Consider the following 12,655-nt stretch of genomic DNA (forward strand, 5'->3'; position numbering starts at 1 on the left):
TTCTTGTTGTTTTGCAATTTTTCTATGGAACCAGGTCATGGTTCATCTTTAAAACAAATAACTTTTCAACAGAAGATATTGTGTTGTTGTCTTGCCATTATAACAAGAATCTCCTCCATTTCAAATGAAATGAAAGAACTCTGACATTACCTCTACATGCGAGTGTCTAAGTGTTTCTTCATCCTCCTCATGTGAATTGTAGATGTTCCTTTTTGACTGTGGTGGAACATCATCTAAAACACAGAAAGTTGAAGTTTTTGAAATTACCTTATTGCTATTATTTTGGTATACTATTGCATGTAGATTCCAATTCCACTTTAAAGCCCCAATGTTTCATGTTGAAACCACAATAAACACAATCTTGTTTAAAGTGCACATTTATTTACACACCACTGTTATATTTGCATTCTGATTGTTGCTCCATGCTGTCAGGGATGACCGATTTTAGGGAGGCTTGGCAGAAACGGTTGAGAGCAGACATGTTTCTCTTGTCCTTGATATATAGGCGTAACTTGTCTCTAAATGTTTCACCTAAAAAACTGTATATCAATGGGTTCAAGCAGCTGTTGGAAAAGGCTGCCAAATTTACGATGTGTCCTGTGAGTGGATGGCTGTGCCGGAAAGATTGGTCATTTGGCCTGTCTTCATTACTTCGAAGTAGTCCAATGCTGATAAACACATTCTCTGGCAGCCAGCAAATAAAAAACACCAAGACAACAACCACAATCATCCTCAAGGCCTTCTGACGTCGAGGTCTTAGGTTTCTGAGTTTGTGTGCCCTTATCAACACACGAATTATAAGTGAGTAGCACAGGCCAATGATTGTGAATGGAATGATGAATCCAAGTGTGACTTCTAACCATTGAATTTCCTGAACGTCCGCAAAGCAGAATTGCCTGTCCTCTGTGTGCTGCACTTGGACCACGGTAAACGGCAGCAAAGTGGCAGATATGGACGCCATCCAGATGAGGCCGCAGCTCAGTCTGGCATGTTCCTTAGTCCGAAAGATGTTGGATTTCAAGACCTTTGTTAGTGCAATATACCTGTCGAAGCTCATCCACGTGAGAAAGAAGATACTGCTATACATATTGATCTGAAGGAAAAGGGACATGAATGTGCACAAGATGGTAATATCATAATATTTCTCGCTGAGGTTGAAGACTTCGATAAGCGAGTCCACCACCAGGATGAGATCAGCAGCTGCCAAATTGATGAAGTACAAATCTGGGATGCTCATCTTTTCTCGGAAGCGAATGTTTACGACCAAGATCACAATGTTTCCAATGAAGCCGATAGGAAAAAGAAGAATGGTGTAGAGACACGATAAGATCAGCCCAATGAAATAGTGCCTGTTCACATCTAATAAGCTGCTGGTGGCCAGGCTTTCATTGCAATAATACGACATGTTCAGCTCCAGTAATGAGAAATTGCAAGTAATTGATGGGGTTTCTGTTTGATACTCATCCATCATGGGAGCTTAATTAAAGGAAAATATGTGCCATAAAGCAAAATATGAAAGCCGTGTTATTATCCATAGTGTGGTCAGCACATATGAGTGAGTTATTGTGAGTTATTAGACCTTGTGGTTGGAGTCAATTACTGTAGATTTTTTCACGGCTGCTGCCTCCTCCCTGGACCACATCTGAAGCCCGGTCTTCCCACGAAAGCTTCAGTCTACTGTAAGCCACAGAACACCCATTAAGTCTGGCACACTGTATTTCCATATCTTGAGTGCTGCTTGGAGTGACTTATGTAAACAATGTACACAGTATGTTCCTATTTCATGTTCCTCCCTTCAGAAAACTTCAGCATGACCAGAGCTTCCAGCAGTACATTAGCTGAAAAGAAGAAAAATTAATCAGTTAATTGCGGATCATGTCGGCATCACAGAACATATACTGTAGGTGTTTTCACTAAGGAGCAATCATTATTTGAAACCGACACAAAGTGAAATTTAGCAAGGCCGCAGACAGCAGTGTTTAAAAACATACCTTTTAAAATGACATTATCTTGGAAATACAATCAAGATAAAAAAATCTTGTTTTTTTTATGCCAGTTCCACTTATGGGTTACCTGCACTTTAATTCCTCTCATTCTCTCTCTATTGGACTGGCTCAGTGCTTATTGTCTCCAGCTGATATCCTCAGGTAGCTTTTTAAACTGAGCAATGTCTAGTAACTCCATCCAGCCTATTCCTATACAACTGAGCATTTTTAGCTCCCCGGGAATCTCCCATCCGCAGAAATAGCAGGCAGATTAGGACTGCTGTAATTAGCAGTAGCAATAAGCAAACAAAAGCTTTCACCAGCAGGGGGGTGGGGAGACAGGATACTGTACTACAAACAGTTTACAGAAGTCGCACTGGATTACCTTCACAGCTTCCCCTGGATAAATAAGGGCAGAGGGAAGGGGAGGTGGGGAAATGTCAGCTTCTACAGCTATGAGAAACCAGGACAAACTGCAGAAAAAAGGTGCTTTGATCTCTTTAAAGGATTGGATATTCAGTGACAATAACATTTGTATGAAAAAAGAAGGAAACGTTTCTGCTGCAAACATTTTAAACCTCAACTATGGACATCTGTCCAACTTACCCATTTGAGTCTGGAGATAACAGGAGAAGCAAGTTATTTTCATTACAACTCCAAGGGGAAATGTTTATCTTTAAAGGGTACCTGAACTAAAATGTGGCATCATGAAATGGACGTGTGTATGAATAATCCCATGCTTACATAGAATTAGGCTTTATTTATTTCTCTCGCTGCAAAGGTTAAGAATCCAGGGCTTTAATTGACACTTTTCAATTGGAGTGAATTCGATAGTTCAAGATGGGAGCTGTATGACAGTAAAAATTGTACTTCATGATAAGTAATGTTAATGTTACGCTTTCGGCGGGGGGGAGGAATGTCGGTGACAGCTTCCGTCGCACCACCAATCCCTCTTCCGCAGTGTGTATGCGGAGGGACCCGGCGACGAGCTGTCGTTGGTCTGTCGCACACACGCTCCCGTGTGCTAGCCACCAGCGGCAATTGTAGCCCGTGAGTATGGGCCATAAGGATCCGACCCAGCAGGTGTCCGACACTTAGCTGCCTTCTGGCCTGATTTGAAAGAGACACAGGAGTTATCCTTATCACTCCACCTGGGGACTCACAAAAGTTCAACCAACCTTAAAAACTATATTTAATAATAGGCACAGTTTTGTAATAATTCTGGTGTTACAAAGATACCAGGTCCTTCAAATTCACAGTGTGTGTTGGACTTCACGGGACACTGGTTCTAAGAGATTTTCAAGCATCTGGATCTTCCAGAACCAAGGCTACAAAGGGTGGAAGTAACGAACGGTTTTATCTGTCTCCCATGATCCTCATGTGTGGTATCAAATGAATTGTACAATTATGCTGGGTGCGAATATGCATTCTATTTCTTGATGTGACCTATGGGCACAGAGAAAGCCGGCAAAACATGAATTGGGCCAAAATCTCTCCCTGTCTAAGGGGGCACTGCCTTATTAAAATTGTATAAGGATGGACTTTTACGTGTCATGACCCCGCCCATCTACAGCGAGGACTAAAACTCCAGTGACACAAAGTTCCAGCGTACTTCACCTAAAATCTTGTCGAATAACATCCCGGCAGCCAGCTGGACACTGGCGCAAATCTCTTGGATTATTTCTCACAAAGGCATGGCAATCGCCATCTTGGACTTTCCGCCAAAGACTTGCGATTGCCGCATGGACTACCAATAACGGTAGACATTCTGTTTCTTTTCATCTCTACTCTCTCTCTATCAAACCAATCTGCTCTGCCGGACAGGTATATTTATCTGTGGGCTAAAGTAGGCTGTGTGTATGTAGTTTTAGAATAAAAACGAACGATTTTATCGTTCAGTCTTGTGCCTGTTCTGGTCATCTGATTGTTGCTACAACGAATCTGCCCTCTGAACAGTCAGAGTCATACTACCACATTGTTTTATCATGTTCTTATAAATTGTTGATTTGCTAGCTAGGTTATAAATAAGTTTCCTTCCTTTTAGGAGTAGTTAGCGGGAGTCTTTTTCCTCCCTCAACATGCGAGAGTGGTGGCAGTGAACTTACCTGATTTCCAGCGCGGAATCGATATTTTTATTTTACGGATTGTACATACAATCGGGATTGTACATGTATGGGCACCTCCAACCAATCTTAACCGTTTATTACGCACACAGTCAATCTGCCTCCAGAAGTCTCTAGTGCATGAGACCTGTATGGCAACAGTGGCCTAGTAATACGGAATTGGTGAGTGATTGTCACATTACATATTGTCAGCAGCTGCGCGATCAATCTTTATTGTCAGTCTGCTCACCGTACTTCCTGCGTATGCTAATGGGAGCAGATTAGATGGGATCGCGGGGCTGGATTGTGACATCCATCAAATTTTTTTTTCATTTTTCAAATTCACTCACTCCTGGCAAGATAGCTGCAACCCCGGAATAACTTCTAGGGCATTTAGTTGTGTGCACATTCTTCAACAGTCATGCAAGAGAAGACATGAGTTCTGAGCATGCCCAGTATGTCCTTTGGTGCACGGAGAGAGGGCAGATATGTACGGCAAAGGGGAGGAAAACGTGGAGAATCTCAGCCTTTTCCTGTTTGTCGGCGTTGGATATTAATATTGAATATTTTAATGGGTAGATTAGGGGACCTGCAGTGGCTGGAATATGAAATAGACCCGTCAGAAGGGTATTTCAGTCACATACCGTATTTTTCGGACTATAAGACGCTCCGGACTATAAGACGCACCTAGGTTTTGAGGACAAAAACCAAGGGGAAAAAAAATATATAGTAAACCTGGTGCGTCCATGGTTCAGGGCATCTTATGGTCCTTCTCCCCCTATGTCCCCCTTGTACCACTTGTGTCCCCCTGTGTCCAGTGACCCCTGTCCCCATGTCCAGTGCCCTCCCTAGTGTCCAGTGTCCCCTCTGTGTTCAGTGTCCCCTGCCACTATGTCTATTGCCTCCATGTGTCCAGTGTCCCATGGTCCAGTGCCCCTCTGTGTCCAGCATCCCAGTGTCCACTGTCCCCTGGTCCAGTGCCCCTCTGTGTCCAGCATCCCTGTGCCCAGTGTCCCCTGGTCCAGTGCCCCTCTGTGTAAAGCATCCCTGTGTCCAGTGTCCCCAGGTCCAGTGCCCCTCTGTGTCCAGCATCCCTGTGTCCAGTGTCCCCTGGTCCAGTGCCCCTCTGTGTCCAGAATCCCTGTGTCCAGTGTCCCCTGGTCCAGTCCCCCTCTGTGTCCAGAATCCCTGTGTCCAGTGTCCCCTGGTCCAGTGCCCCTCTGTGTCCAGCATCCCTGTGTCCAGTGTCCCCTGGTCCAGTGCCCCTCTGTGTCCAGCATCCCTGTGTCCAGTGTCCCCTGGTCCAGTGCCCCTCTGTGTCCAGCATCCCTGTGTCCCCTGGTCCAGTGCCCCTCTGTGTCCAGCATCCCTGTGTCCCCTGGTCCTGTGCCCCTCTGTGTCCAGCATCCCTGTGTCCAGTGTCCCCTGGTCCAGTGCCCCTCTGTGTCCAGTGTCTTCTGCCACCATGTCTATTGCCTCGCTGTGTCCAGTATCCCATTGTCCAGTGCCCCTCTGTGTCCAGAATCCCTGTGTCCAGTGTCCTCTGGTCCAGTGCCCCTCTGTGTCCAGCATCCCTGTGTCCCCTGGTCCAGTGCCCCTCTGTGTCCAGCATCCCTGTGTCCCCTGGTCCTGTGCCCCTCTGTGTCCAGTGTCCCTAAGTCCATTGCCCACCTGTGTCCAGTGTCCCCCTGTGTCAAGAGCCCCATTGTGTCCAGTGTCCTGCTATAGCCAGTGTCCTCCTCCTCTTTCTTTCAGTGACGTGCGCTGTGTAAGTGGGCCAGGCAGGGCTGTGACAGTGTTACAGTAGCCGGAGACGCTGCGTGCATGGAGCCGGGGAGATATGTTTGAGGCAGTACAGCTAACACCCCGCCTAGACCCACCGCAATGCCACTTACCACGTGTCTGCTGGCTGCCGATTCAGCTCAAAGTACCCCCTTTTCTGCCCCGTCCTGCCTCGGAAATGAAGAAGGGTCAGCACGGATCTGCGCAGACAGTCCACAGCACAACTACCAATCAGACGGGGCGCTGCCCCAGACCACCTATCGCAGCGCTCACTGCTCGTTTTCTAACAAGCGCTGATGCTGTACAGTGATTGGCCCGAATGGTCCCGCCCGCGAGACCATCACGGCCAGTTATGAAACAAGCCGGGAGCAGTGAGCGCTGCGATAGGTGGTCTGGGGCAGCACCCCCTTCATGATTGGTAGTTGTGCTGATGACTGACTGCGCAGATTCGTGCTGACCCATCTTCATTTCAGAGGCAGGACGGGGCAGAAAAGGGGGTACTTTGATCTGAATCGGCAGCCAATGGACATGTGGTAAGTGGCATTGCAGTGGGACCAGGCGGGGTGTCAGCTGTACTGCCTGAAACAGATCTCGCCAGCCGTGCTTTGTATGTATCGGCAGTGTGGCGGGTAGCCTTTTCGGACAAATGGGAGGGTCGGGGCACAGCATTACACGGACACTCACTTCACTTCCTTTTCCTGTCAAAGGGCAAGCAGGAGGGTCGGGCGGCGGGCCATTAGCATGTAGTGGGCTGCAGACGGAGGAGGAGAAAAGTGCGTCTTATAGTCCGAAAAATACGTTACTTATATGACCAAATAGTATACATATCTTGATGCATCGTGTTTTTAGTTGCAGAAATGCTGTTTTCAGCAGTGTTTGAAAGCACAATATAGGGAGAATAGGATTCAAAGGTCAACAACAAAAATAATTGGTATTATTTAGAACATACTTTTATTTATCTGGATCCAGAGTTATCTTTACATGTAGAGTTGCTGTTGATTTAAAGAGACACTGAAGCGGAAAAAAAATTATGATATTATGATTTGTATGTGTAGTACAGCTAAGAAATAAAACATTAAGATCAGATACATCAGTCTAATTGTTTCCAGTACAGGAAGAGTTGAGAAACTCCAGTTGTTATCTCTATGCAAACAAGCCATTAAGCTCTCCGACTAAGTTAGTCGTGGAGAGGACTGTTATCTGACTTTTATTATCTCAGAATCAGAATCAGAATTTATTATTGCCAAGTACAACCGGTGGATTGTACCCGGAATTGGTTTTGGCACATACAGGGTCGTTGGTGGAGAGACAAGAAATAGCATACAGTTGAGCATGGCACATACATAGACGTGGGACCAGCATACATAGGACAAAAAAAAACATTACAGCTTGTGCGTACAATTAAGGAGAGTGCAGCATCACATGCAGTCAAGCATGGGTCATACGTATAAAATATAAAAGCAAAAATAAAAAGCAAAACAGAGCATTACAGCACACACGTACATTTAACGTAAATACAAACATAGCAAAGCATACATTGATAGCAGGAACAGAAAAGAGTGGGACTGGAGGAGCAGCCTGAGAGCTGATATGAGTGCTGCCATTTTCGGCACTGGACCCTACACAGCGATACGCTCCCAACAAGACAGGAGCACCGATTTGTCCACGAAAGTAGAGAGAAAGAAACTGAGAAAGCAACTGAGAGAGCTGAGGGGCATCATGATGGAGGCGGACAGCAGAGTTCACTCGGACCAGGTTGCCCGAGGAGTAGCGCTCCTGATTTCGAGTCCGCACGGCTAATCAGAATCATTTATTTTGCCAAGTACAACGGGGGTTGTACCGGGAATTGTTTTTGGCTCATACAGGGTCGGTGATGGTACAAACACATACATGCGATCCTTCAGCACATACAATCAGGTACAGTGTGGCACATAAGTAAGAAATACATATATAATACAGCACATGACTAGTGGAGGACGCGAGGGGCGGACTGGAGTGCTATGTGAGGGGAGCGGCACATCTACCGGCAGCGCTCGCTATCTCAACTGTAAGTGAACTGTTTACTTTTTCTCTGCTAGAGGAGAGGTCATTACTTCAGACTGCTCTGCAAGAATCATTTTGAATGCTGAGTGTTGTGTAATCTGCACATATTATAGAATAATGCAATGTTAGAAAAAACACTATATACCTGAAAATAAAAGTATGAGAATATTTTATTTGCTGCTAATCTTCTAGTAATAATTCATAGTACACAACCAATTCATTATATCATATATTTTTTTTCGCTTCAGTGTCTCTTTAAAATAGTCATGCAGATGGGTGTTCTTTTGCATAGTTTTTTACTTCTTTTTTTTTGTCGTTTTTTTAAACAGAAGCCTGACAACCTGGGGAGCAGTTTGATTTAAAATGATGACGCCTGTATAATTGCTGCACAGTCCATTATATTTAATGTTATGAAAATTACAAAATTACTCTTTCCTTTTGATCAAACCTTGAGGCTTCCGGTGCTACTAAAACAATTTGTTTGTAGCCATAGTAACAGTTTTAAGTTGGTAGACTGGATTTTCCATAATTTTCACCTACACCAATTGTTCTTGTAATTGGTTCACCATGATTTTAAAGATAATGGGCCATGCCTCCTCAGTTCATTAAATTGTTTATGCGCCAAAGGGTGGGGGAAGGGACACTGAAGGATGCCACATTCCTTATTCCAACACTTTATGGTCATTCTCAAGGCAGATTCTTATCACATGTGCACTTCAATTGGTTTTTTTTGGGGGGGGGGGGGGGGGGCTGGGGGCTAGTTTCGTCTTGAACTAGTGCTGTAATGGCCAACTTCAGTAAAGAAACATTGCAATTTTTCTTACCCCTGTTAAATGTTAAATGTGGCCTGATTTTCTAGACCAGTGTATCTAGCTGATATAAGTGTTTTATAGGTGATATAATTGTTCCCCATGTGAGTGTTGTGTAAAATGTTGGGGCACGGGTTTGGATAGTTTGTTTGTCCACCGGGGTAGCAATCCATAGCTAAAATAAATAGTAACGTTTTAGGGGGAGGGAGGGTGGAAATGTTTTGCTTTAAGGCATATTTTCCTCTTCCGAAAAATCTGTATGTATGTATGTAAATAAAGTACTATCAAAGTTATTTTTGACTTTTTTTCTTGCTTTCTGGTGGTTTAAAATACTCCTATTAGACCTACCGGTAATGGAGTTTCTAAGCGTCTTCCGGGACAACAGGAGATCCGGTCCCTCCTCCGGATCTGGGAAACGATCAATCAAGAAGCATTAAAAGCCCCCGCCCACCCTCATTCCTCAGTGCATCCATAAGTAAAACCTACTAGAAACCACCAGAAATGAAGATAGCAGAAAAATATATACACCCAACAGTGATTCCTCTAACTAGTATAGGGCGAAAAATAGAAAGGTGTACCCAGCAAGGGCCGGGTTATAGGCGTTGTCCCGGAAGACGCTTAGAAACTCCATTACCGGTAGGTCTAATAGGAGTATTTCTCTAACCGTCATCCGGGACAACAGGAGAGATAGACAAGAAGTCTTTTTTAGAAGACAAAAACTCTCACCTAGGGAGGGACAACTGCTTGGAGCACCTTTCTGCCAAACGACTGGTCTTGCTGAGATAGCACATCCACTCTATAATGCTTGATGAATGTGGATGTCGTCGACCAGGTTGCTGCTTGACAGATCTGCTGTATAGTTGCCCCTGCTCTTTCAGCCCAAGATGTGGATAAGGAACGTGTGGAATGGGCTTTGACATTGGTAGGTACTGGACAGTTACTAGTCTGATAGGCCAAGATTATAGTCTGCCTAATCCATCTAGCTATAGTTTGTTTTGATGCTTGCTGCCCCTTCTTTTTACCTGTATATAGTATAAATAAATTATTCGACTTCCTGAACTCCCTGGTCCTAGTCAGGTATGCTACAAGAGTGCGTTTCGCATCCAAACAATGAAACTCCCTTTCCCTGTCGTTGGAAGGTCTATCACAAAAAGAGGGCAAAACAATCTCCTGAGTACGATGAAACTCCGAAGAAACCTTCGGAATATAAGATGGGTCTAATCTTAACCGAACACAATCTGGACATATTACCAAAAAGGGATCTTTAATTGACAATGCTTGTAGGTCCCCTAGTCTCCTTGCCGATGTTATAGCTATCAAAAAAGCTAATTTAAAGGAAAGGAGCTTAATGTCAATTTTGTCGATAGGCTCAAAAGGAGGCCTAACGAGATGATTGAGAACTAAGGGCAAATCCCATTGAGGAAAAATCTTTTGTCTAACCGGAGTCGATCTTTGAATCGCTTTAAAAAAATTTTTTACTAACTCCTCCTGAGCTAGATGCCTGTCTAATAAGATAGACAGCGCTGAGCATTGGACCTTCAGGGTACTGGGTGCCAGCTTCATCTCGAACCCATCATGAAGGAAATCTAGAACTGAACTAGTCAGACTACAATCCTTGTCTTTAGAAGTACACCATGATAAAAAAACTTTCCAGACCTTCCGATAAATCCTCTGAGTTACTGGCTTCCTACACTTCATGAGAATTTCAATAACCTTCTCTGAAATACCCTTCTTTCTCAGAATTACCCTCTCAGGATCCAGGCTGCCAGTTTGAATAACTGGGGCTTGGGATGATACAGAGGACCCTGCCTCAACAGGTCCTGTCGATCTGGAAGAGGAAAAGGATCTCTCTCCGACAACCTCAACAGGGTCGCATACCAGGGTCTTTTTGGCCATCTTGGGGCCACTAAGACCAATCTCACCTTTTCTTTTTGTAGTTTTACCAAAACCTGAGGTATTAGAACTAGTGGAGGGAAGGCATAACATAGATTGTATTGCCATGGGAGACTGAGTGCGTCCAATCCCAGAGATCCTGGGCTCCTGTGCAGGGAGAAAAATTGATCCACCTTTGCATTCTCTGAAGTTGCAAAGAGATCTATTTCTGGCGTGCCGAATAACTCCGAGATCGAATGAAACACCTCCTGATGGAGACTCCATTCTGACTGGATTATCTGTTGCCGACTCAAAAAATCTGCTTCCAGATTCAACGTACCCTTTATATGGACTGCAGACAAAGATAGTATCCTGTGTTCTACCCAGCCGAAGATTTGTGAGGAAAGAAACATCAGGTCCCTGGACCTGGTTCCTCCCTGTTTTGCCAAAAAGGCCACCGTCGTAATATTGTCGGAAAAAATTAACACATGGTTCCCTTCTATCATTTCTCGAAATGCTAGAAGTGCTTCCCAGGCCGCCCTGAGTTCTCTGAAATTGGACGATTTTACTCTTATGTCCTGAGGCCAGGAGCCTTGTGCATGTTGTCCCAGAGCTGTTGCACCCCAGCCCCAAGAACTCGCATCTGTGAAAATCTTTATTGGATTTCTTTGTCTCCACCATCTCCCCCTTTGCAGATTTTCCTGCTGTAACCACCATTCCAGACTGGTCTTCACTGGATCTGGAATGGAAATCCGCAGATCCAGAGAATCCTGGGACTTGTCCCAATTTGTCAACAGAACCTCCTGTAACAGCCTGCCGTGAAACTGAGCCCAAACAACAGCCGGAATTGTGGCTGTGAACAGACCCAGAAGTCTCATAATGAGACGCAGAGAGCACTCCTCCAGCCCCAACATCTGTTCTACCTGTGACTGGATCTTCAGCACTTTCTCCTGAGGCAAAAAAATCTTTTGTAATTTGGAGTCTATCTGGTATCCTAAAAAGGTAATCCTTTGAACAGGGGTCAAAGCTGACTTGGCATAATTTATTATCCAACCCACACGCGTCAGAGTGGATAAAACGATTTCCCTGTGTGCCAGAATCAAGTCTTCTGTCTGTGCAAACACCAGGAGATCGTCCAAATAAGGGACTACTGAAATCCCCTGCAGTCTTAGCTCCTTCATCACCTCGGCAAGTACCTTGGTGAAAATTCGAGGGGCTGATGCAATGCCGAAAGGTAGAGCTTGAAACTGAAAGTGTCGAATCCGAGATTGGTCTCGGATTGCAAACCTTAAATATTTCTGATGGCCTGAAAAAATCGGTATGTGCAGGTATGCGTCCTGAAGATCTATTGAAATAAAAAATTTGTTGCCCTGGAGGAGAGCCCTCACAGAGTAAATGCTCTCCATCCTGAACCTTTTGTACACTAAGAACGGATTGAGAGATTTTAGATTCAGAATGAAACGAAAATTTCCGTTTGCTTTCTTTACTAGAAAAACGTGTGAATAATAACCCTGGAACTCCTCTATCTGAGGAACCTGAATTATTACTTTCTTCAACAAAAAACTTGAAATTTCTGAATCTAGACCCAGAGCCTTTCCAGGGTCTCTTGGAATCTGGTTCACAAATTTTCTGTGGGGGGGGGGGGGAACTGAAAATTGAAGACGGTAACCCCGCTTGATGATTTGCAAAACAAAGGGATCGGGAGATAATCTCTCCCATTCTGTCAGAAAAAACTTTAACCTGCCCCCCACTGGCAGAACGTCATTTGTTCTGTTTAGTAGGGTTGGAATTTCCAAGAGTAAAGGTGCCTTTCCCTTTACCCTTAGGAAAGGACCATTTACGCTGCACCGTCCGATTTTTATTAGGCCCTGAACTTGAATCGCTGGCTGTCTTTTTGGCTACAAAGGGTCTTTTACCCTTAAAGACCTTCTTTTTATTAGGGAATTGTTTCCCCTTCTCTGCAGAATGAGATAAAACATTATCTAATTCCGCTCCAAACAGAAGATTACCCTCAAAGGGAATAGAACATAGTCTATTCTTGGAAGTCAAGTCCCCCTCCCAG

At 44.6% G+C, this 12,655-nt stretch overlaps 2 protein-coding genes across 7 annotated transcripts in view; one reads left to right on the forward strand and one right to left on the reverse strand.

Annotated features, from left to right (window-relative positions):
* C7H7orf50 (chromosome 7 C7orf50 homolog) overlaps window positions 1-12,655 on the forward strand; it is a 553,489-nt gene that overhangs the window by 105,850 nt on the left and 434,984 nt on the right. The gene's annotated exons all lie outside the window — the stretch shown is intronic.
* GPER1 (G protein-coupled estrogen receptor 1) overlaps window positions 362-12,655 on the reverse strand; it is a 44,155-nt gene continuing 31,861 nt past the window's right edge. For all 4 annotated transcript variants that reach the window (XM_068246778.1, XM_068246776.1, XM_068246777.1 and 1 more), the window contains one exon: window positions 362-1,838. In XM_068246778.1, coding sequence (XP_068102879.1) covers window positions 383-1,471 — 1,089 coding nt within the window. In that variant the 5' untranslated portion in view covers window positions 1,472-1,838 and the 3' untranslated portion in view covers window positions 362-382. The remainder of the gene's footprint in view (window positions 1,839-12,655) is intronic.

The sequence above is a fragment of the Hyperolius riggenbachi genome, chromosome 7 (assembly GCF_040937935.1).
Source record: "Hyperolius riggenbachi isolate aHypRig1 chromosome 7, aHypRig1.pri, whole genome shotgun sequence".
NCBI classification, from domain to species: domain Eukaryota; kingdom Metazoa; phylum Chordata; class Amphibia; order Anura; family Hyperoliidae; genus Hyperolius; species Hyperolius riggenbachi.